Source organism: Lutra lutra, chromosome 2, assembly GCF_902655055.1.
Source record: "Lutra lutra chromosome 2, mLutLut1.2, whole genome shotgun sequence".
NCBI classification, from domain to species: Eukaryota; Metazoa; Chordata; class Mammalia; order Carnivora; family Mustelidae; genus Lutra; species Lutra lutra.
The window spans coordinates 144,101,165-144,122,713 of NC_062279.1; the positions used below are offsets into that span (position 1 = coordinate 144,101,165).

Below are 21,549 nucleotides of genomic sequence, written 5' to 3' on the forward strand. Positions count from 1 at the left end.
TTCTGTGTTTCATGATATGGTCTCCTGGCCCATGGACAGAGCACATTTTAGATGGTGCCAAGGGAAAAGCAAAACTATTTAATAAACTGGACATAGACCCAGAACTGATGGCATCAAGTGGTGGCCCCAGGGCCCAGTCTAGTCTCTGTGAAGACAAGAAGCAGACTAGTGCCGGTTAGGGGTGGGGCGTGGGGGGTCAGGAGGTGGCTGGGCATGGGGTTCAGGGATGTAGAGTGGGGGACATGGGTAGGGGTCATAGGGTTGGGGGGTGGGTGGGTGGGTGGGAGGGTGTAGTTGGGGGACATGGGTGGGGGTTATGGGGTGGGTGGGTGTGGGATAGGGGAGCCCCTGTTGCAGGGGAGCTTAGAGTCACTGAGTCCACAGAGGGGAGCCCTGTGCCCAGTCCAGGAGCACTTGGATCCACCAGGACAAACTCTCTCCACAAACCTGTGGGGTACGACTTTGTTTGGGTTTTCTCCTGACTTCTTACGACCGAAGAGCAGATTGATGAGTATCTGTGGTGAGACCATTCAGTTCTCTTCCCCTCCCCACTTAAATACTAACAGGCAGGGAGATTCCTATGACCTCTGTGGGCAGGGCCAGCTCCCAGGGGATGGGGCACCCGTGACCTGTGGGCACAGCCGGCTCCCATGCACGGGTACCCCAATACCTGTGACCTCTGTGGGCACAGCTGGCTAAAGATAAAGGAGCCTCGCCAGGAACGAGGCAGAAAAGGGAAGTGGCCCAGCCCTGTCTTGCTGCCCTGGCTTCCTGGTGGGCCAGTTGGGGCCTGGAGCAGCCTGAGCTCCTGGGCTGTCCTCTTGGGACTGCCACCAGTTTTCCATGTCCCCTGAGGGGCTATGTGCTTGGTATCCCTGTGTGCATAGCGAGCAGAGCACAGCAGAGTGGCCTGTCTTGTAGATCCTGGCCCCTCCCCTCCCCGCCTGCTGGGGGGCTGTCCAGCCCCAGGCACTTGTTTGGGCCAGAGGTAGAACCTCCTCAGGATCCCATATGGTCAGTTGTGGCCTGTAGGACACTGGTAGGTGCGGGCAGAGCTGGGATCCCCTTTGGAGCCACAGAGGGCCTGCTGGCCAAGTGTTTTCCAGCCAGTCCTGGGGCTGCTGGGGTGGCCTGCTAGCGTCTGATAGCTCGACACAGGCCTTAGGATCTGAGCCGCTGGAGGACTGGGAGGGGGCAGGCAGGGTGAGGCAGAACGAGGGGGGCTGAGCCCAGGGCACTGAGGCCCCCTGCAGTCAGGTGAGGGCAGTCAGAGAGGGGCCAAAGTGGGAGCCCCCAGAGGAGGCTGGTGTCACAGCTGAAAGTTCTGTCCTGAGAGGGGTGGGCCCGGATCCCTGCCGGGCTTGTTGGGGGGGGGGGGTGGGTGTGAGGCAGGGCACACAAGAGAGGCCCACAATGCCCCCAGCACCCCCTTCTTGGCCCCTTCCTGACAGCCTGCATCTGAGAACGGCTGCAGAGCGAATGGGTTTTCATTCTGAATTAAGATGTCAACAGACTCAAACCACTTCCGAAGAGGATTCATGCCCCTGAAACAGATCCGGTCCTGACCCTCATCCACATCATGAGGCCCCGTGCCCGGGAGGACATCTGCCCCCGTGGAGAGCCAGGCCGTGGCCCGGGAAGGTACCGCTGGCCCAGAGTTCAGAGGAAGATGGAAGACACATCACACGTGTGTCAGGGTCCCTGCGATGACCCTTCCAGCACACAGAAACTGAAGGGTGGTCAGGAATCTACCCGATTACGGTTATTTCCGGGTGACCCAGGGACGCCCGCACCTTCTCTCCCTGTTTATACATTTCCATGTTCTGTAGTAAACGGGAACCTCTTATCGGAGAAGCGAACCCTCCGTTCCTGCAGAGGACGCGTGGAGGACACAGACAAGAAACCCAGGCAAGTGGCCGGGCCTAGACCCCATCCTCTCTTGCCTGGAGGTCCCCGGGTTCTCCACAAGCTGATGGCACCGCACGCCCCACCAGCCGGCTCCCACTTGTGTTATTTTAAAGCGAGGACATGGATCTCAGGAACGTTATCTCCTCGCTGAGCTGCATAATTGCAGACAAGAATCTATTCTTAGCAAAAAAAACTTGCTTTGACAGATTAATATGGCTTAACTTGGCTGAGGACGATACAGAATTGAGCCCTTCCTAGCACTCCTGTTCTCCGCAGACTTTATACAAGCGGGAGATAAGTACTTCTTCCCACAGGCTGACAGGTGCGACTCCCCACCTCCCCCTACCCCCGCCGCCACCCCGCTGGGTCTCAGCGGGAGGGGCTCATGCCGAGGCTGGGCGCAGGTCCCAGGGTGGGGGGTAAGGGGCAGCCCAGGCCTGGGCTCATGGAGCGAGGGCGGTCCCTGCCAGGCTGGGGCAGGGGTGCCCTGGGGCTCTCGGGTGTCAGTGTCCCCGAGTAGGAGGAAGGCACTGATTCTGTCTGGATTGTGTCCACACCGCGGCCGGTGGGCTGGGGGCCTACCATATCCAGAGGCCCTGCAGAGAGATCCAGGCAGGATCCCGGGAGGGCAGGGTTGGGCGTGCTAATGTATTCCCAACACCCAGAGCAGAGCCTCACACACAGTAGCTACCCATATAGCTTTGTTGAATGAATATCCCTATAAAACAGACACTGTTCTTTCTGTGGAGACAGAGACATGGTTGGGCTCAGGCATCCCCAGAGCATGGTCCCTACTTGCAAAGGAACTTATAGTCAAGGTCAGTGGAAAAAAGAGAAGCAAGTATGCCCAGCGTAGGTTTTTCAGCGGAGGGGCTATCTGGGCAAGGTTTTCAGGCATCAATAGGAGTCTGCTGGATGAAGGAAAAAGGAAAAGGCATTCCAGGCTACAAGACAGCATGGGAAGAAGGGCAGTCCAAATGGGAAGGGATGAGTGCTCCCCTGCCTGATTGCTCTATGCAGCTCTAACACTGGACCCCACTCAGAGTGGTCCCCTGTGGGGGAAGGCCAGGTGCTGGTGCTGGTGGTGAGCTCCCCGTGGAGCAAGGAGAGGCGGGTCCATGAGCAGCCTGCCTCAAGCCAGGGTTCTTGGTGCTCCCTCTTGCCGTCCTCACAGACACAGGCCTGCCTACCATCCACACCTCCCAGGGGCCAAGCTCCCCAGGGCAGTAAATGTACTGGGGCTGCCTCTACCGGTGTTCCTATGAGAGGTCCCATGGGGATAGTAGGACCTGCCTGGAGCTCAGAGCATTTGGGCTGTGGCCCGGGTTGGCGGCTTATCTCAGTCCCTTCCCCCGCCCCCACACACAGGCACACATGCGCACACACACACAGGCAGAGTGCACTTCCTGGTCCTCCCTGCAGGCCCTTGGATTCAGCAGGTTTAACAGAGGCTTGCCGCTTGCTTGTCTGCTTGTGCTCGCCCTCTTGGCCCTCTGCCATCACCACGAGAGGGAGCCAGGGCTGGCCCCAGAAGGACGAAGAAGAGGCCAGATATAGGGAGCAGACCCCCTCTGACATTGGCCAACCCCCACATTGGTGAGGAACCCAGCCCAGACCTGGGATTGTCAGTCTGTTACGCAGCAACACTGTGCCCATGCTGACTGACACGCTTTCCCTCTCTGAGCCCCAGGGGACCCTTCTGTAAAGCAGGGGTTTTCACAGGAGCCTCTGCCATGCCGGGAGATGTCTGCAGCCCCCGGCTCTCACACAGCCCTTCCAGATGGCCCTACCCCAGGGAAGGCGTGGGATGGGAGAGGCACTTACAGGCTCGCAGTTGGTGGGCTTTCCGTTCATGTCCATGCTTGGGGGCCTCAGGCGATCCCAGTCGCGGCCCTTGTTGTAGGTTATAAGTGTCACCACCTTCCCATTGGTCTTTTGGTTGGCCAGGAAGACCCCTTTCACCCCTCGGACCTGGGACAGCAGGATAAGAAGTGTCACACACACACAGGTCTGGAGCCCTCTGACCACGGAGCTCCCACCACGGGCTAGCCGCTTGCTCCGAGCCCTGCCCATGGGGCCATGTGTCACGCCGGCAAGAGTCCCAGAGCTGAGGCTGTCTGTGTATACTGTACACACGGGAGGTGAGTGGGGCTCAGGGAAGCCCATACCGTGACCCCCGAAGCCTGGGTGCTCTCATGACACAGCACTGTCCTCCCAGACCCAGACGCTGGCTGTCAGACAAGGAGCACAGCCCTGGTCCTGCCACGCCTGTGTGTCACAGTCACCCTGTCTACACCCCAGAGCTCTGGCTCCACAGCCCCCAAGCCCCTGCCTCCCTCCACGGGACCCACAGGGCCTGGGCCGTTGCTGTGGGCTCCCCTCCAGACTCGCTCAGCTCAGCCCCCTGCACGGAAATGCCAAGTAGTGAGGACATGAGGTGGGTGCTTACCCCCCTCACTCCCCATCCTGGCCAGGGGCTCGGGTTCACCTTGTCAGGGTTTCCTGAGCGCCAGTGCAGTGACCCAAAGACAGCCAACAGTCAGCTACGGAATGGCCGGTTAAGAAAGGTCATAGATCAGCAAATGCCTGTCGGTCAGCCTCCTGATCCCAAAGAGGCGGCCTCTTCCTGCAAGTTCCTTGCGCACACATGGGGGCCTTAGGCCCACAACCACCAAGACATGTCCATGTGGCGTCCCGTGTCCCTGCAGCTGGGTCTTCTGCGTGGGCATCACGTCACTGCTTTTCAAGGCGAGCCTGAGAAAATGGAGGCTTGGCGAGCCAAAGAATTTACCCGGGGTCTGAGGCTGAGGGATCTGCTTATGTCAAGGTCACGATGCACAGTTCTCCAGTGCCTTCTCTGTGGCAGGCCATCCAGGAGCTCCCCCGGCGCCTGGGGCCAGTGCTCCCCCGTGCCCAGCACACAGGCCCACCACAAGCCCCCCACGTGGGGAGAACACAGGTGATGGATGGAAAGACGGACAAGTGGAGGACACGCCTCTGGCAGCTGCCGTAACGGAGTAATACGGTTATCGTTCTGGAGGTCAGAAGTCTAGCATGGGTGTCCCCCGGGTCACAGGGCTAGCTTGACCTGGAGGCTCCAGATGAGAATCGATGAGATGATGAGATGATGAGAATCGAGAATCAGGTCCTGGCCTTCCCCAGCTTTTGGAGGCCCCGAAGCAGGTGGGGCGGCATCTTTCTGGCCTGTCATCCATGATCACACGGGTCTCTCTGATCCTCCTTGTCTGCCCCCGTTCCGGGACCCCTCTTGGTTACAGCGGGCCCCTTCAACCCTAATCGCCCCGGATCATGTGCGTCTATGCAGGACAGAGCTGTGGGTGGGAAGGGTGTCTGCCCAGGAAGCTGGGGCAGGTCCCCCCATGGGGACAGCCCGGGGCGTGGAGGACCACAGCCCTTTCTCCCACACAGGATGACCAGCTCCCAAAAGCAACATGCTCACCACAGGCCCTGTCCGGGGCAGTATTCACGGCCGCGGCTGCTGAGGCAGAGTGTCACAAACTGGGGGACTAACCAGAACCTCTTCTCTCACCCTCTGGAGGCCAGAAGGCCAAAATGGAGGAGTTACTCCAAGGTCCCCGGGGAAGACACTCCCTTGTCTCTTCTAGCTTCTGGCAGCTCCACACACCCTGGGCTTCTGTCCGTGTCTCTCCAACCTCTCCCCACCTTCCCCCGTCTTCACGTGGCCGCTTCCCTGTGCCTGCGTCTCCTCCTCTGACCCCGAAGAATGCTTGTCATTGGATCTGGGGCCCAGCGGGGCCATCCAGCGTGGTCTCATCCCAAGGTCCTTCACTTAATGACAACTGTGAAGACCCTTATTCCAGATATGGTCACGGTCACTGGTTCCAGGGCATGGCCATGTATCTGTAGGGCCCCATTCAGCCCCTGACAATGGCTGCCTCCACAACTGTGGCCGGGGCTCTTCACGGGCAAGTGCAAGAGTGGGGTCCCCTGAACCCCCTTCCTAACCTGAGTTCCAGCACAGAGCACCCAAAAAGGGCCGCCGTCCTGCCGTGAACCCAGGGAGCACCACACTGAGATGTCAACTTAGGGCGCCAGACAGCCCATGCCTCCTGGGCAGTATCGGCCTGGGACGGCTGGGACAAAGTGTTTCTTTCCAGACACACACATAGGAAGAACGTTTACCCTGACAATAACTGGTTCGTGTGCAGGACCTCACAAGCCGGATTCTGGGCCAGGTCCTTCCCGTACAGTAGCTCAAATCCCCAGGGACTGGGAAAGCCGTGGGGCGCAGGCCAAGCACTGACTCGCACCAGATGCTGGTCTCCATGTTTGAGGAGAACTATGTCCTTGAAACTGCATGGAAGTCCTGGGGAAAGCACTACTGCCATCCTCATTTCTCAATGGGGAAACTGGAGCACAGAGATGTTAAGTCACCTGCCCAAGGTCACACAGCAAACACATACCAGAACTGGGAATTGAACACAAGCAGTGTATCTCCAGAGTTGTGCTTGTAACCACCACCCATGACCCCTGTGAGCTGGATTTCAGAGAAGAGACGTCTCCTGGGAGCACACCCAGTGGGTGGGCAGCAGGTGTCCCCTTGGCACGCGGCTTCTGGTTCCTCGTGTCCTCTTCCTTCGTGGTCTTTGTCCACAGATGTTCCCTGGTTCCCCAGCTGGCTAATTCCTGCTCCGCCTCGACTCGGTCTGCGCCCCCTCCTCCAGGAAGCACTGCCTGACTCCCACCCTGGGCTGGGCGATTACCGTTCACTGTGTCCTCTGGGTCCTCCAGCAGAGAAGTGAATCCTGACCATCAGCTCTCGTTGTAAACAAATGGTAACATTCATTACTTTTTTGGAGAAAATGGTTCCCTGCTGCTTGTGAACAGCTTGGAGGCAAAGCCTAGAGTCCTGGGTCTCTCCGGGAGGCTGCCTCCTATGCTGATGAGCCTCGCTGTCTGCCCCAGACTCCGCTCTCACCCATGCACCCACAAACACCCCAGCACCCACTGTGATCAGGGCACTTGCTGAGGTTCCCACAGGCGGGGGATCCCTGAAGGCAAGGCCTGAGGGGAGAGCGTAAAGGTGAAGGACAGAGCTGGGGAGGGCTGGCTAAGAGTCTGGAACCAAGCTCGGTGGGGACAGGCCTGGGCTGGTTCTGGTTTCCTTGCTTGATTTCCTGGGTCTATCCAGGCAGGTCGCTTACCTTTTCTGAGCTTTAGGCTCCTGACCCAGAAATGGGCCAAGCATCCCCTCCCTGGCCCTGGTGTGGACCAGGACAGAGGAGGTGACTACGAGAGCCCAGTGCAGGTGGGGCCCCAGGGTCATGGATATCCGTGGAATCCAAGTACAGAGTGAGATGGTGCTCCTGGGAGCCAGGAGACCTGAGTCCACCAAGAGCAAGCTCGAGCTTCCGTGGGAGACAACCAAGGCAGGGAGGAGTGTAGGGGGAGAAGTGGAGAGGCAGGGATGCTCAGAGTTGTCGCCTCTGTCCCTCAGGCCAAACTGTACCATGCCCGTTTTTATGCCTCAGAGCTTGTGCTCGTGTCCAGGACGAGGACCACAAATGCGGATCCCCAGATCACCAAAACAGCATTCCCCAAAGACGCTCCCCAAAGACTCTTCTCCATGGTAGATCTGTATCACGGAGAAAACTCCACTCCAGGACTGAATTGCACAGTCATCAAGGAGACAAAGTATCTTTTGCCCACAAAGCCTCAGATAGGTGTGCTTTCTGGAAACGTTCGCAGAGACAGCACATGAGGGATGGGGCTGGACGGGGAGGAGGGAAGGTGAGAGGAGGGAGCGAGGACAGGGTGAGGCCCAGCCCCACACCCAACACCTGCTGGGACCCCCACATCAGTCTCTGGGCCCCACCTCGAGGATGTCGATGACCACGCTGTCCTCCGCCTGCCGGGAGCTGCGCACGTCCTCCAGGACCAGCGCGTAGTGCACGCCACGTGGGTCCGACTGGTACAGGTTGTAGGTGTCCGTCTGGTACCACTCCTGCACCGCCACGAACACCTGGCTCTCGTCCGTGCTGATGACCTGCAGGTCCTGCGGACACGGCGGGGAGAGCGCAGCGTCAGGGGTGGGAGGCTGAGCTAGAGGGGGCAGGGCAGAGCTTGGGTCTGGGGGATTAGTCCTGGTTTTCTAGGAATCAGGTTGACCTCGATTTTCACCCTGCTTCTGCCTCAGCTTTGTGACCCAGGGCAGGTCCCCTGACCTCCCGTTTCCCCCCCCTGCAGCATGGGGGTGACGTTTCAGCCCTCCGTACTGGGCTGGGGGAGGGAGGGCCCGGGCACAGAGCAGGCACCCTGAGAGCTCATCCTCCCAGCCCCACGTCAGGCTGTCTGCCTGTCTGTCCTGCCTGTGCAGAGGACTTCTTCCTCCATGCACCCTCAGCGGTCACCCCTGGCAGGCAGGGGACAGGTATCCCCCACTGCACCCCCCTGGGGATCAGGCGAGTCCTCTGCTGGTACATTCACTCAGCACGCATTCACTATGCACCTACTGTGTGCCAGGTACTGTATCAGGCACCAGGGCTCCGCGGGGAGCCACAGGTGGGCTCTGCCCTTGGGAACATACCTGGGGGTGGTGGGGAACCTGATTAAGTCACGCATGTCCTCTCTAGGCTTGAGGCTCGGTTCCAGATTTACAGTCAGAAGCAGAACAAAACCCAGTGACATAAAAAGGAAGAAAAAGGAACCCAAGGCCGCCCTTGCTCCGTTTGCCTTCTCTCTCCCAGCCAGCGCCTGGTGCTGCATGGGAGCCCCGGGAACAGACCAATTTTAAAGCCGTAACAAGCATTTCCTCCAGCGTCTGTGACTCCCCTTCTATCACCCTGAAACTCCAATCGCTGGGCTGGCAGGGCAGCTGTAAGACAGGCACTGAGGCACTGAGGCTGGTCCCGCCAGCCAGCACCTACAGAGGAGAGGCGCTCCCCTCCGGCCCTGCCCAGTGGAGGGCTGTGGCCCTTTGTGGGGAATCCTCTGTCTGCGTCTTCACATCTGGTATTAGGGCAGGTGTGGACAGGCAGGCTTGGTTCTCTAACAACGCACCGAGTCTCTATTCTGTTCAGTGGGGCATGGCCTCCCGTAGAGGGAAGGACTGGCTGCCTGGGTGGGACCCTGTGCTGATGGCCCTGCCCCCCCCACCCCCTGCCCAACCACCATGCTGTGCACCAAAAGCAGGGGCTTTGCAGAAGAAGGACTTAGTGGTGTGAAGCCCCAACCAGGCCCTTCCCACTCAGGGAGGACCCCTGGCAGCACGAGCCGGTGCCCTCTGTCTGTCTACAGACTTAAATCCAACACACAGAAATGACTGCAACCAAGAAGTTTGTCACCAGGAACACTGTGGAGGTCAGGGCCACAGGGCTTGGCCGTCCCCACCCATGACAGGAGAGAGGAGAGTGGTGGGGAGTCCCAGCCAGGTCCCGTGGCACCTGGCACAGAAGCAAACTGATTGCTATCCTTCTCTACCCCCCTCCCCTCCCGTTTCTCCGCTCTTGGCCACAAGGCAGGCTGCACCATGCCCACCGGGGTTTGGCCATCCTGCTGCCTCAGCAGGGGACAGTGCTCCAGGGGCACAGGCTGGGTTTCCAGCTCAGACAGCGCCCACACCTAGCACGCCACCAGCACTTACTGTCACGGCACGAATTCCAACACTTAATAAACGTCTACCTTGGGGCTTTCTGCCACGTGTGACTCACGTGTGCTGTTCATGGACAGTCTGCCACCTGTTCTCTCACGTGATATGAGGAACATGTCCCTCTCTCATTACAATTATGCACAAGCACCATTTTTAAGAGTGTATGCTATTCCATCTCCCGGTTGTGCTCGTGTCTTTGAATGATTTCCCCACTGCTGAGCCTTTAGCGTCTCCAACACGATGTTCAAAAAAAAAAAAAAAAAAAAACCGAAAAGCAAAAAAACAGTTACGAACATTTCTAGACAGACGTCTCTGCCTCTCTGATCACGTCCCAGACATAAATTTTAAAGGAAATTGCTGCGTGGGAGAGTACGAGCACGTTTAAAGCTCTGCTGACGTTGTTAAATGACCGTCCTGAGAGTTTCTATTCATTCCTGCCTCGCCAACACGGCTGGAGGGGGCCCACCGCACTTCCTGCCGATCGCAAGAATGGTTTTTTAAAAATCTTTGCTGATTAGAGAATAACAATAATGGATAATAGAGAAGACATATATACATGCGGTGGTGGCTTACATTTGAATTTATGGAATTCGATCTCTGAAAGGGAAAGTCAGAAGCCAAAGATGTTTGTCGACTCCAGTTTTAAACAAAGGACACGAAACAGATGTTCGTTTGTGTATTTGGGGATTCATGATGTGCATCTGTATATATAAATACATACATATGTGTCTGGATGTCCTGGAGAGATGCGTGGAAGGAAACACCAACGTTGCTGATACGTGTCATCAGGTAGAATCACGTTTGGTTGTTAGTAACAGAAACTGGAGAAAAGAAAAGTGGTTCAAACACAATAGCGCCTTCCCCGCACATGTAAGAGATGCCCAGAGGTGGACAGTCTGGTATGGAACTGCTACAAAGTTACCGGGAACAGAGGCTTCTTCTGGCTCATCATTCCACCACCTCATGGCATGGCCCTTGTCCAAGATAATGGTTAGACCTGTAGTCAACATGTGGACTTGCAAGCAAAAGGGAAGATGAGACAAAGCCTTGTCTTTAAAGGGGGGAGGGGCTCTGGGAAGTCTCTGATGGTAACTCCACATACGTCCGTGCCCGCCAAATGTCAGAGACTCCACTTCCGTCCATGCCCGCCAGATGTCAGGGACCTCCACTTCCATCTGTGCCCGCTAGATATCAAAGACTCCACTTTCATCCATGCCCACCAGATGTCAGAGACCTCCACTTCCATCCGTGTGCACCAGATGGGAGAGAAATTCACTTCTGTCCGTGTCCACCAAATGTTACAGACTCCACATCCATCTGTGCCCGCCAGATGTCAGAGACCTCCACTTCCATCCATGCCTGCACATGGGAGAGACCGCCATTTCCATCCATGTGCACCAGATGGGAGAGAACTTCACTTCTGTCCATGCCCACCAAATATTAGAGACTCCACTTCCATCCATGCCAGCCAGATGTCAGAGACCTCCACTTCCATCTGTGCCTGCCAGATGTCAGAGATCTCCACTTGCGTCCATGCCCACCAGATGTCAGTGACCTCCACTTCTGTCCATGCCCACCACATAGGAGAGACCACCACTTCCATCCGTGCATACAGCAAATCACCACCTTCTGCCTCTGAGGTTTCCAATGAATAATCTGCTGCTTACCTCTTTGAGGACCCTCATACGTGACAAGCTGCTTCTCTCTTGCTGCTTTCAAGATTCTTTCCTCATCTTTCAGTGGTCTAATTACAATGCATCTTGGTGTGGAATGCATTGTGTTTCACTCCTTGGAGTTCATCAGGCTTTTTAAAGATATTTATATTCATGTCTTTCATTAATTTGGGGGAATTTGGGCCATTGCTCCTTTAAAAAATATATTTTATTTATTTTCAGGGAGGGCAGGGAAATGAGAGGAAGGGTAGAGGTAAACTCAAGTAGACTCTGTGCTGGGTGTGGAGCCTGACACGGGGCTGGATCCTATGACCCATGAGATCATGACTAAAGCCAAAATCAAGAGTCGTATGCCTAACCAACTGAGCCACCTAGGAGCACCGCCTCCCCCATCCCCATTGCTTCTTTAGACAATCCCCTGCCACTATCTGTCTCCTCTCTTTCTGGGATGCCCACAATGTATGTGTTGGTTTACTTGCTGATGTCCCACTGGCCCCTCTGAGGGTGCTCAGTTTCCTCAATCCATTTCGCTTTCTGTCACTCAGACTCCTTAATGTCAATGGTCCCACCTTCAAGTTCTCAGAGTCCTTCCTTCTGCTCAAGCCTACTTTTCAATCCACCTAATCAATTTTGCTTTTGATCATTGCTCGTTTTAGCTACAGAATTTATTTTTGGTTCTTTTTTATGTGTCCAATCTATTTCTTCATTATTTCTATTTTGGGCACTTGTACTTGGTTATCTTGACTTGCTTCATGGTTTTGTTTAGCTTTCTGAGCATCTGTAGGACAGTCATATTAAAGTCTTTGTCTGGTAGATTCGCCATCTGGTCTTCTCAGGGACAGTTTCTGTTGCCTTTTCTCCTGCGATTGGATCATATTTTCTTTTTATGCCCTATAATTTGTTGTTGAAAACTGGACACTGTAAATTGATAATGTGGTAACTCTGGAAATCATGTTCTCTCCCTTCCCCAGGGTGTGTTGGTTTTTTGTTTCTGTATCAGGGATCAGGCGGAAGCAGAAAGTTACTTGAGCCTGAGCTTTTCCCTGGACATGCACGGTGACTTTGCTAAATTCCAACATATGACTTGTTGCTTTTGAATGTTGTGGTCCCTAAATGTCCAAGGGGTTGGGGAGTAGAAACAGGGTCTGGTCCTTTAAATCCCTTGGAAGCTGCTTTGGCTGGTGCGGGTGGTAACAATGGCTGTTTCCACCATGATATCTACACTTCCATGACCAGAATAAGCCATCAACCCCCAATGCAGACCCCCGGTATTCAGAGAACAAGGTCCCCACAGCCACCCTGGCTCCTGTAAGTAGTGTGCATGCTGCTCTGCGCCCATGAGCACAGCTGCCTGCCACAAGGCTGAGGTTGGGGCATGGGCTCCTGCTATCATGCGAAGAGCTGAAATTGTGGAAACTAACTTTGATTTACTGTCCAAACATTCCCCTGGATACTGCAAGTCTCTGAATAGACTCCAGAGTTCTAAAACAGGTGATTTGGACAGATCCTGCAGCGGCCACTGTTGCCTAAGTGAGAAGTTGGGAGGCTGGCATTCTAATACCACCATCTGTGCTGTCCTGTTCTTCTTTGTTACTTTTTTTTTTTAAGATTAATTTATTTGGGAGAGAGAGAGAGAGAGAGAGCATGCACATGAGGAGGGGCAGAGGGAGAGAGTCTCCCAGGCATACCCCCTGCTGAGTGGAGAGCCCAACACAGGGCTCAATCCTATGACCCGTGAGACCCCGACCCAAGCCAATGCCAAGATTCATCAAACTGAGCCACCCAGGCGCCCCCTCCTCCTTCCTTCTTATGTTTTACGGGTTTCATTTTAGTGTAGAAAGGTTATTACAAATAAAGGAATATCTTACTTTAAAGTAAACTTGCATGTACTCCATGCTTATGAATGATCTCATATAATCAAGGGTTCTCTGGATTTTTCCCCCTTGTCTGTTTACAGCCTTTGCCTATTTTTTTTTCTCTGTTAAGGAAGATGACATTAAAAAAAAAAATCATTACAAGTAAGTAATTCAAGCAAAGGATGCTGGCAAATATAGTAAAACCTGTCCACCTTTTCCAGTTTCTGCAGACAGGTAAATTAAATTACAACAGTAGAATGGTACCAAACATGCCTTTTGAAGCAGAAGGAATGTTGGAAGAACCGACCCAACACGGAATCTGGCAAAGATCTGTTGACACCAGTCTGTTCTAACTTGGCCAGTAGCAAGGTCCCCACCTTTCTTTTTTTTTTTTTTTTTTTTTTTAAAGATATTATTCATTTATTTGACAGACAGATCACAAGTAGGCAGAGAGGCAGGCAGGGATAGAGAGAGGAGGAAGCAGGCTCCCTGGTGAGCAGAGAGCCCGATGTGGGGCTCGATCCCAGGACCCTGAGATCATGACCTGAGCCAAAGGCAGAGGCCTAACCCACTGAGCCACCCAGGCGCCCCAAGGTCCCCACCTTTCTTATAGTGCCAAGCTATACAGATATTTAAATTTACCAAAGAACAACAAAATCTGATTAGGAAATTAAACTATCCAATTCTACAGGTTGTTGGCGGGAAACCCTGTGGTCTGGCTGCTCCCCTGAATTTGGCGGAGAGGAAGCAGATGGGCTGTGTGGCTGGGCAAAGTGCTCAGCAAGATGAAACGTGGTCTCTGGGGCTGGGGAGAGCTCCCAAGAACAGCCCAGCTCAGCCATCATCCCCCGCTGCCTGTCATGGGTCCCGGGCTTGGCCCCAGGTGAGCTCACTTAGGGCCCATGTGATCACCACAATCTGAATGGGTGCCTGGTCTTCCCTTGAAACTGATGACATGGGGACTTGTAGGAGTCTCACTCTTGTCACCCACTGATGATGCAAAGGCTGTGTCTTCCATCAGAGCCTCAAGATTCCTTTCGATGACCCCCGTGGTCCCCAGACCTGGAGACAAAGGAAGCTGGCAGGTGGCACGACCACTGAGGGGCCGCAGTGGGACACACACAGGGTGCTTTCTGCAAACCCCACGGGTGACTTGGAGAAACACACACTCCCACCTCAGCCCCTCCGCAGGCAAGGACTCTGAGGCCAGCACTCGAGGCCACAGAGGTTACGACTTGTGGCCGTCGGCTCCTCAGAATTCCTTCAGAAATGGGCTGGCTGCTGGTCCAGCTGCCCCAGTGCCAGGGGCCCCCATCCCCAACTCCAGAACATAGGGCCCAGGACACAGGTGCTTCTGATGCTATAGCCCCCCAACCCTGGGATGGTGGCGGGGTGGGGGAGAAAAGCCCCACAAGCTGAAAGGGCCCTTCAACCCCAGGAACACCCATGCATTTGCCCTCCTTGGAACCATTAGCTTTCTATTTCCAGGCTGGAGTTAATCTCTGCAACTTTATTTCCTTCTTTCTTTCCTTCCTTCCTTCCTTTCCTTTCTTTCCCTTTTTTCTTTCCTTCTTTCTTTCCCTTTCCTTCTTTCTTCCCTTCCTTCCCTTCCATCTTTCCTTCCCTTCCTTTCTTTCTCTCCCTCCCTCTTGCTTTCTTTCTTTCCTTCCTTCCTTCTTTCCTTCCCATCCTATCTTCCTTTCTTTCTCTGCCTCCCTGCCCCTTCCTTCCTTCCTTTCTTTTCTTTCCTTCCTTCCTTCTCTTTCTTTCTTTCTTTCTTTCTTTCCTTCCCTTCCCATTCTATCCCATTTCCTTTTCTTTTTATTTGTTTTTTTTAATTAAATTATTTTATTTTTTTATAAACATATAATGTATTTTTATCCCCAGGGGTACAGGGCTGTGAATCGCCAGGTTTACACACTTTATAGCACTCACCATAGCACATACCCTCCCCAATGTCCATAACCCCACCCCCCTCTCCCGGCCCCCTTCCCCCCAGCAACCACCCCTGTCCTTTTCTTAAGAATTTTTACAAAGTTTTCTTAAATTTTTAAAGAAAACCCACAAGTACTCTCCTTGTTCCTGGCTCAGGAGAGGTGTGCCCATGCCTGGTGCAGCCCAGCACAGGGGCAGGTGTGGTGGGCTTTTACAATAGCTCACGGCCCCTGGCCTTGCAGGGCCCAGAGCAAAGATTTCCTCTCTCCACCCCTACCCGCTGCTTTACAGCCAGGCTCCTTCCTGCCCCAGGCCCTTTGCACAAGCTCAGACCTCCACCTGCACAGCTTTCCTAATAACCTTCCGACTTCAGAGGAAATGCTCCCTGGGGGACGTCCCCCCATGCCATTAGCCTTCGCCTCTGCCCCTCTATCCCTCACCAGGCAAAGTACAACCTGAGATCATGTCATATGTTTCTCTGTCTACTTGGTTTTCTGCCTGCTTCCTTGCTAGAAACCCCCCAAGGGCAGGAACCGGGGTATATGATCGACAGCTATTAGCCTCAGACCCTAGCATGCTTCCCAGCTTATATTTGATGCTCAATAAATATGTGGAGGAGGAAGGGCTGCTCCCATCTGTGCTTCTCAATCATAAGCCCATAGGATGGATGTCTGGGAAGTGGGCCATCCAAGGTCCTCTGGTGGGAGATGTGGTATGAGGCTGGTCTCAGACCAACTTTGGTTCCTTACAAGCTGTGTGACCCCAGACAGGTTACTCAGCCTCTCTGAACGTCCATCACCTCCTTTGGGACCTGGGAACAACATCAGCAGGGAGGGCACTGTGGAGTTTGGTCCCGAGGCAGGCCTGAGGCAGGGTCTGGGCAACCCCCAGACCCCCTTCTCTGCCTGCCCAGCAAAGGGGAAAGAAATAATATTAACTGAGCACCTACTAGGCACCGTCGCCAAATTGGGGCAGCTGGAATGCAGAGGTGAACAAAACAAGAACTGCCTCACACTTGCGAACTCCAGATGAAAGCAGGAGATGGATACAGGGGCTCACCAGCACCCTGAGCTTCAGGAAGGAGGGGGACAGGGTGCAAGATGGAAACTAAGGGCTGGACCAGCCTGAAGAGGCCCTCATAAGAGACATTTGAAACATCACATGTGCCGGGGTTTGGGGTAGAGGCTGACTGGGCTGAGGGGAGAGTACAGCCAAGGCCTGATGACCAGATGGAGCCAGGCATGAGTCAGTGCAGGCTTGGGCCCTGGCCACGGGGTCAGGTGGGACGGGGAAACAACTCGTACCTTTGGCAGTGCGTACTTCGGCAGCTTCATCAGGACAAATTCACTGCGACGATAAGAGATGTAGTATTTGGTCCGGTTGGTTGAAGTTGCCTAACAGGAAAGAAAAACACCTTTTTAGGAAGCTAGGTTCCATTCAAGCCAGGTCTTCATGAATGAAAAACTAGAAATTGTATTTCAGCTGGTGAGAATGCCCTTTTACTTTGATTAGACCTGCTCTGCCCAAAATGGACAAACTCCTACTCACCCTTCAAAGCCCCACGCCAAACACCCCTCCCCTTCTACATTTCTCTGTTAGAACCAACCTCTGTCCCCATGCTCTCTTGGCACCCATTTCCCTATAACCATGTTATAGAATAAGGTGGGGAAGTTCTCCTCCCCAGAAATTATCTTGGAGAGAGTACGCAGTGGAGGAAGAGACAGGCCAAAGTTAAGCTCAAGCCACAAAAACAACCATCAAGCTACGAGGCATGAGAATCAAAATGAGGGGTGACCTGTGCTGAGATGGTCCACATCGCAGCACTGTCCTGAGTGCCATTCCTCTGGACTCTGACAACCAGCCCCACAAACTGCGATCGCTTCTGTTGTAAAGAGAATATCGAGCACAGAGATGAGTTGCTTGTCTCCTGTGCGTGATCACTGACGGTGATCACCGTGGCTCTCTCTTGAACAGGGCGAGGAGAAGAGAGTGGGAGGAGAGGGGTGAGGGCAGCATATGGGCTGGGAGAGGGCGGCCGCCCAGCAGGAAGATGATGGGTGACCTCTGCATCTCACCGTGTGTGTGCATATGTGTGGGTGTGGGGACCACACGTGTGTGAGTGTGAACACATAACCTCGCACAAGTGTGTCTGCTATGTGCAGGCACGTGGAGATGGACTCTATGCACAAGTGTGTGAGCCTGAGTCATGTGTGCACACACACATGTACGTATGTGTGCATACGTGTGTGCGTGTACGTGTGTGTACACACATATGTGCGCAGCAACGCAGTGCCATGCTTAAGAGCCTGGGCCATCACGCATCATGGCCTGGGCTCAGGTTCCAGTGCCACGACCAGAGCCACGTGGCCTTGGGAGAGTTTTCAGAGTCTCAGTTCCCTCCTTGTAAGTGGGGAGGACAAGAACAGAGGCAAAGTGATGGGGCAGTTGTGGGGATTAGCACCGGGGCACAAGGCCCCAATAGGAACTTTTGTTACTACAAATCAACGAAATACCACAGGCCCACGGTGTGCAAAGCATCGTGATTACAAGGCTGACCAGGTTTCTCTAGGCATTTCCATCCCAAGGGCAGGGGCTGTGAGGTCTGTGGTGGTCTGGCCTTTGGGGTTCCCTGAGCAGGCGGTGTCAGGATGGGGGAAGCACAGGGGTCCTGGAGCTCAGAGAGAGTACCCTGGGGTGGGAGAGGCCAGGCAGACTTCCTGGAGGAGGGGGCACGCTGCTTCCTCAGAAGGAAGAGCCACGCAGCCCAGAGAAAGACCTGCTTAGCAGGTTAGGGAGGACACTGGAGAGGGTGGCTGAGGAAGTCAGTGCCCCTTCTCAGAGCCCCATTCGCCAGCAGCTGAGGTCCTCGGATTGTGCAGAAGGGTCGGCAGCCCTCCCAGACTCAGCCTCAACAAGATCATGTTCTCTGGGGAGTCCTGGGGGGATGCTCAGCCAGCCAGGGCCGGCCGGGCCCCTTCCTGCCAGGAGCTGGGGGTGTAGGCAGCCGGTGGCGCAGGAAGAAGGAGGGCAGCAAACCTTTCCCAAAGAGCCAGCCTTGAGCTGGGCAGGCCACAGGCCGAGGGGGCTTGCGGTTCAGGCCTGAGGTTAGAGCGGGGACGAGCAGAAACACCGCCATCCCTGAGATGCAAATATGACCTGTGCCTGGGGAGCGGGTCGCGCTGAGCACAGCAACGCCCTTCATTGGGGTGCCGGCCTGCATGGCACTCGCCTCTCGAGAACCGCCAACCTCCTACTGGGCCACTGACCAGTAGGAGCAGGCCTAGAAGGCTGACCCGTGGCACTGCTTCCCTGAGCGGCAGGTCCTCTGCCAGACCCCCCAGGGCCTCTCCCCGGTCGGGAACGCAGCTGGCGTCCATCCAGGCCTCTGGGCGGCTAGGACCAGTCAGGCCCATTTGATAGGTCAGCACAGCAAGGCTCAGAGGCAGAATGATGACTCTTCCCAAAGCCAGCAGGGGGCACCTGTAGAGTCAGACCCTCACCTGTGTCACCCTTGTCCCCGGAGGCCCAGACCCTTCTTTCTGGAGGCTAAGGTCCCATCCCCGGCCCATAGCATGGCTTTAGCAAACGAACCAGCATCACGAGCTGCTTGGTGCCTTGGCTGGGGGGCCGGGAAGTGAACCTTTATGTTCATCGCATGCTTCGTTGGTGGAGGGAGTGGCGAGAGAGGCTAGTGGGCTCTGCGCCCAATCCTCCAAGGACCAGGAAGGAGGGGAGGGGAGGAGGGCAGGCAGAGGCAGGACTGGTCCCAGGGCTGACCGTGGGCTCCAGGGAACCCGCCAAGGTAAGAGTCTGCAGGGGGGCAGCCCCTGGGTGAACTCTGAGCCGGGCCGCAGGAACAACTTTTCTGGGCAGTTGTTGAGAAAGCTGGGAACCAACTCAGGACAGGAGTCTGATGGATACCCGCAGCCCCTGATGGCATGAGTCGGGGCTGGGGGCAGCCCGCATTCACAGGGTAGGGCTTGTCCAAGGTCAGACCAGGCCACTGTGGCCGTGAGGATGGAGACAAAGCGAAGCACAAATGGCAGCCCCGTCTGAGCACACACAGGGCAGACCCCAGCAATGACCAGGCGCCCGTCCCAGCAGCAGTGAGTGGGGCCACGTCCTATCCCATCCTGTCTGTGACCTTGGCGAGCCTGGCTCCTTCCAGATCAGACTTACCAGATGCCCAATCACAGAGTGCCCTGTGGCCTTGCATGTGCCCCATTTCTCCCCATGCTTCACCCTACAGTCAGGCCTCTGACCAAGCCACCCCCCAGCTCCCCTGCACACATCTTCCCTCTAAGTATGTGCATAGAGCTCATGCCCTGAATATGGAGACTAATGTAGACAATAGAGGATGACACCTGTGGCCTGGCTGTGACCAAGGAAGGCAAAGGACTAGCTGTGCCAGTGGACCTAAAGGAGATAGAGGTGGAAGTCAGGGAAGGCTCCCTGGAGGAGGTGGCATGTGAGTAAGCCTTGGCAGCACAGGTGGAGAAAGAGACATGGGCATTTGAGGGACAGGGACTAGAGTATGTAATCACACAGAAGAGACTGGAAATCATGGGACATCACAGAGGCCAAAGAAGAACAGGGACAAGATCTTCTTGGCTGGCCTGCTCTAATGGGCTGTGAAGCCCCTGCTAGTTTCCCAGGAGGTCCTGGTGTATTCTGTAGGTGGACAAGGCAGCTGGGGTAATAGAACAGCCCTGAGGGCCAAGGAGGGGCTAGGAGCTTTTGGACTTGTCTCATGGGGTCCCAGAGGGCACGACAGGGGCCCCCAACGACAGAAGCAAAGGAAATGTTCTCTCAGTGTCAGAATGAACTTTCTAAATATCCGAGCTCTCCAGGAGAGCGCAGGCTTTTGGGAAGGAGTGAGTGAGCTCCCAATCCGTGGAAGTCATCAAGAAGTGGTGTGAGCAGCTATTCACTGGGGTTTCTGAATGGTCAGACCCTGTGTCTTTTACGGGTGGTCTCAACTGGGACCTGAGGACCTGTGTGCACAGGCAGCAGGATCCTGGGTGCTGGGCTCTGTCCAGCTGCTGCCTGGCCACCAAGGGCAATGACCAGAGAGAGCCCCTATCAGTTCCAAAGTCAGTGAAACCAAACAGAGCAAACTGGGCTCGGGCTTGGGGACTCTGAGCTAGGGGAGGTCCCTCCCTGCCTCGAGGTGGCGGGTTTGCCAGCCTTGTGGTGACCCACGGCCACCACGCCCTGGGTGGGGCAAAGCACCAACAAATCAGTGCTTTAAAGTCAAACAGCAAGTTCTGCTTCCCCTGTGTGGCTCGCCCTCCCGACTGCCCACTGCCCATCCCGAGGGGCCCAGAAGCAGCCTGACCTTGAAGAAGATGTAATTGTCCTGCACGGTCAGAGAGCCTTGGTCGATGGGGCCGGGGAACGGAGCCGTCAGAGTCTTCTCGGAGCAGTTGTGGATCTGGCAGGTGATGTAGCGAAACCCTGCAGGTGATGAGAGCCAGCACAACGCGTGAATCTCACGCACTCCGGCTCTGGCCGCAGGAGGAGCCCAGCAGCCTCAGACACCGAGAAACGCAGGCCCGCTCTGGCCTTGGCCGGATCCTGCTGTGGGGCTGAGGCTCAAAGGACCCGCCCTGGGGTGGCACCTGCCGCCGATCCGTGGCGGTGACGTGCCAGGAACACTCAGCGGAGGCGCTTTGAATCCTCGGGACGGCCCGACCGTGGTCCCATCCTCTGGATGGTGAAACTAAGGCGAGAGAGGTCAGGTAACGTGCCTACAGCAGGGTCGCCTGGCCAGCCGCCAGCTGCTTGTAAACAGAGGTTCACGGGTACACGGCTGTGCCTGCTCCTCTGGGGGTCGGGGACAGTCGCTCTCCTGCGGCAATGGCAGAGGCCTCCACGCTGGAAGCATCCAGCAGCTGGCCCTTGATGGGGAAGGTCTGCGGACCCTGGGCCAAAGTTGTGCCAGTGAGAGCCGGGATGTGAGCAGAGGACCCCGTCCCCCTTCAGCTCGCTCTCATCTCAGATCTCACATCTCATCTCATCTCATACGCAGGCTCTGTCTGGCTGGGAGAGGGACCTCTGACGGACCCAGGCAGACTGTGGGCGGGACACTAACTTCAGAGGAACACTTCCATCCCTTTGCAAGTATTTATAGCCAGGCAAAAAGGAACGCACACTTCGCAGGCGGCCACTGTTTTTTCTTCAAGCCCTGTTTTTCCAGGGTTTGGGAGATCCAGAGAAACTGTGCCAGGTGGGGGGTGAGCCTACGTGCCACAGCAAGCGACCCCTCCCAGCTTGCAGGGCCACAGCAGGGTTTAACCCTGGGCACTGAACGGAGCCCACGAAGGCAATCCAGGTCGTCAGCACCTTCGGAGCACGTCCTGCCCACAGCCCTGGATGGCTGCACAGTGTGGACAGTGCCCAGGGGCCGCCTCAGGGTGAGAAGACCCACGCACTTGTTCAGGGGCAGGATAATCTCCCTCTCGGGTGCTCTGCGTAAAACCACTTGGTGAAGATCTAGGGAGAGCGGCATGCAGGGGGCCTACAGTCAACACGGCCGTGCCACTGC

The 21,549-nt window shown here is 55.6% G+C and overlaps 1 protein-coding gene across 4 annotated transcripts in view; it reads right to left on the bottom strand.

The window, feature by feature from the left end:
• Window positions 1-21,549, bottom strand: part of SORCS2 (sortilin related VPS10 domain containing receptor 2) — a 420,986-nt gene that overhangs the window by 36,615 nt on the left and 362,822 nt on the right. For all 4 annotated transcript variants that reach the window (XM_047718782.1, XM_047718783.1, XM_047718784.1 and 1 more), the window contains exons 7-10: window positions 20,341-20,459; window positions 16,307-16,396; window positions 7,766-7,945; window positions 3,733-3,879 (exon numbers count right to left, since the gene is read on the bottom strand). In XM_047718782.1, coding sequence (XP_047574738.1) covers window positions 3,733-3,879; window positions 7,766-7,945; window positions 16,307-16,396; window positions 20,341-20,459 — 536 coding nt within the window. The remainder of the gene's footprint in view (window positions 1-3,732; window positions 3,880-7,765; window positions 7,946-16,306; window positions 16,397-20,340; window positions 20,460-21,549) is intronic.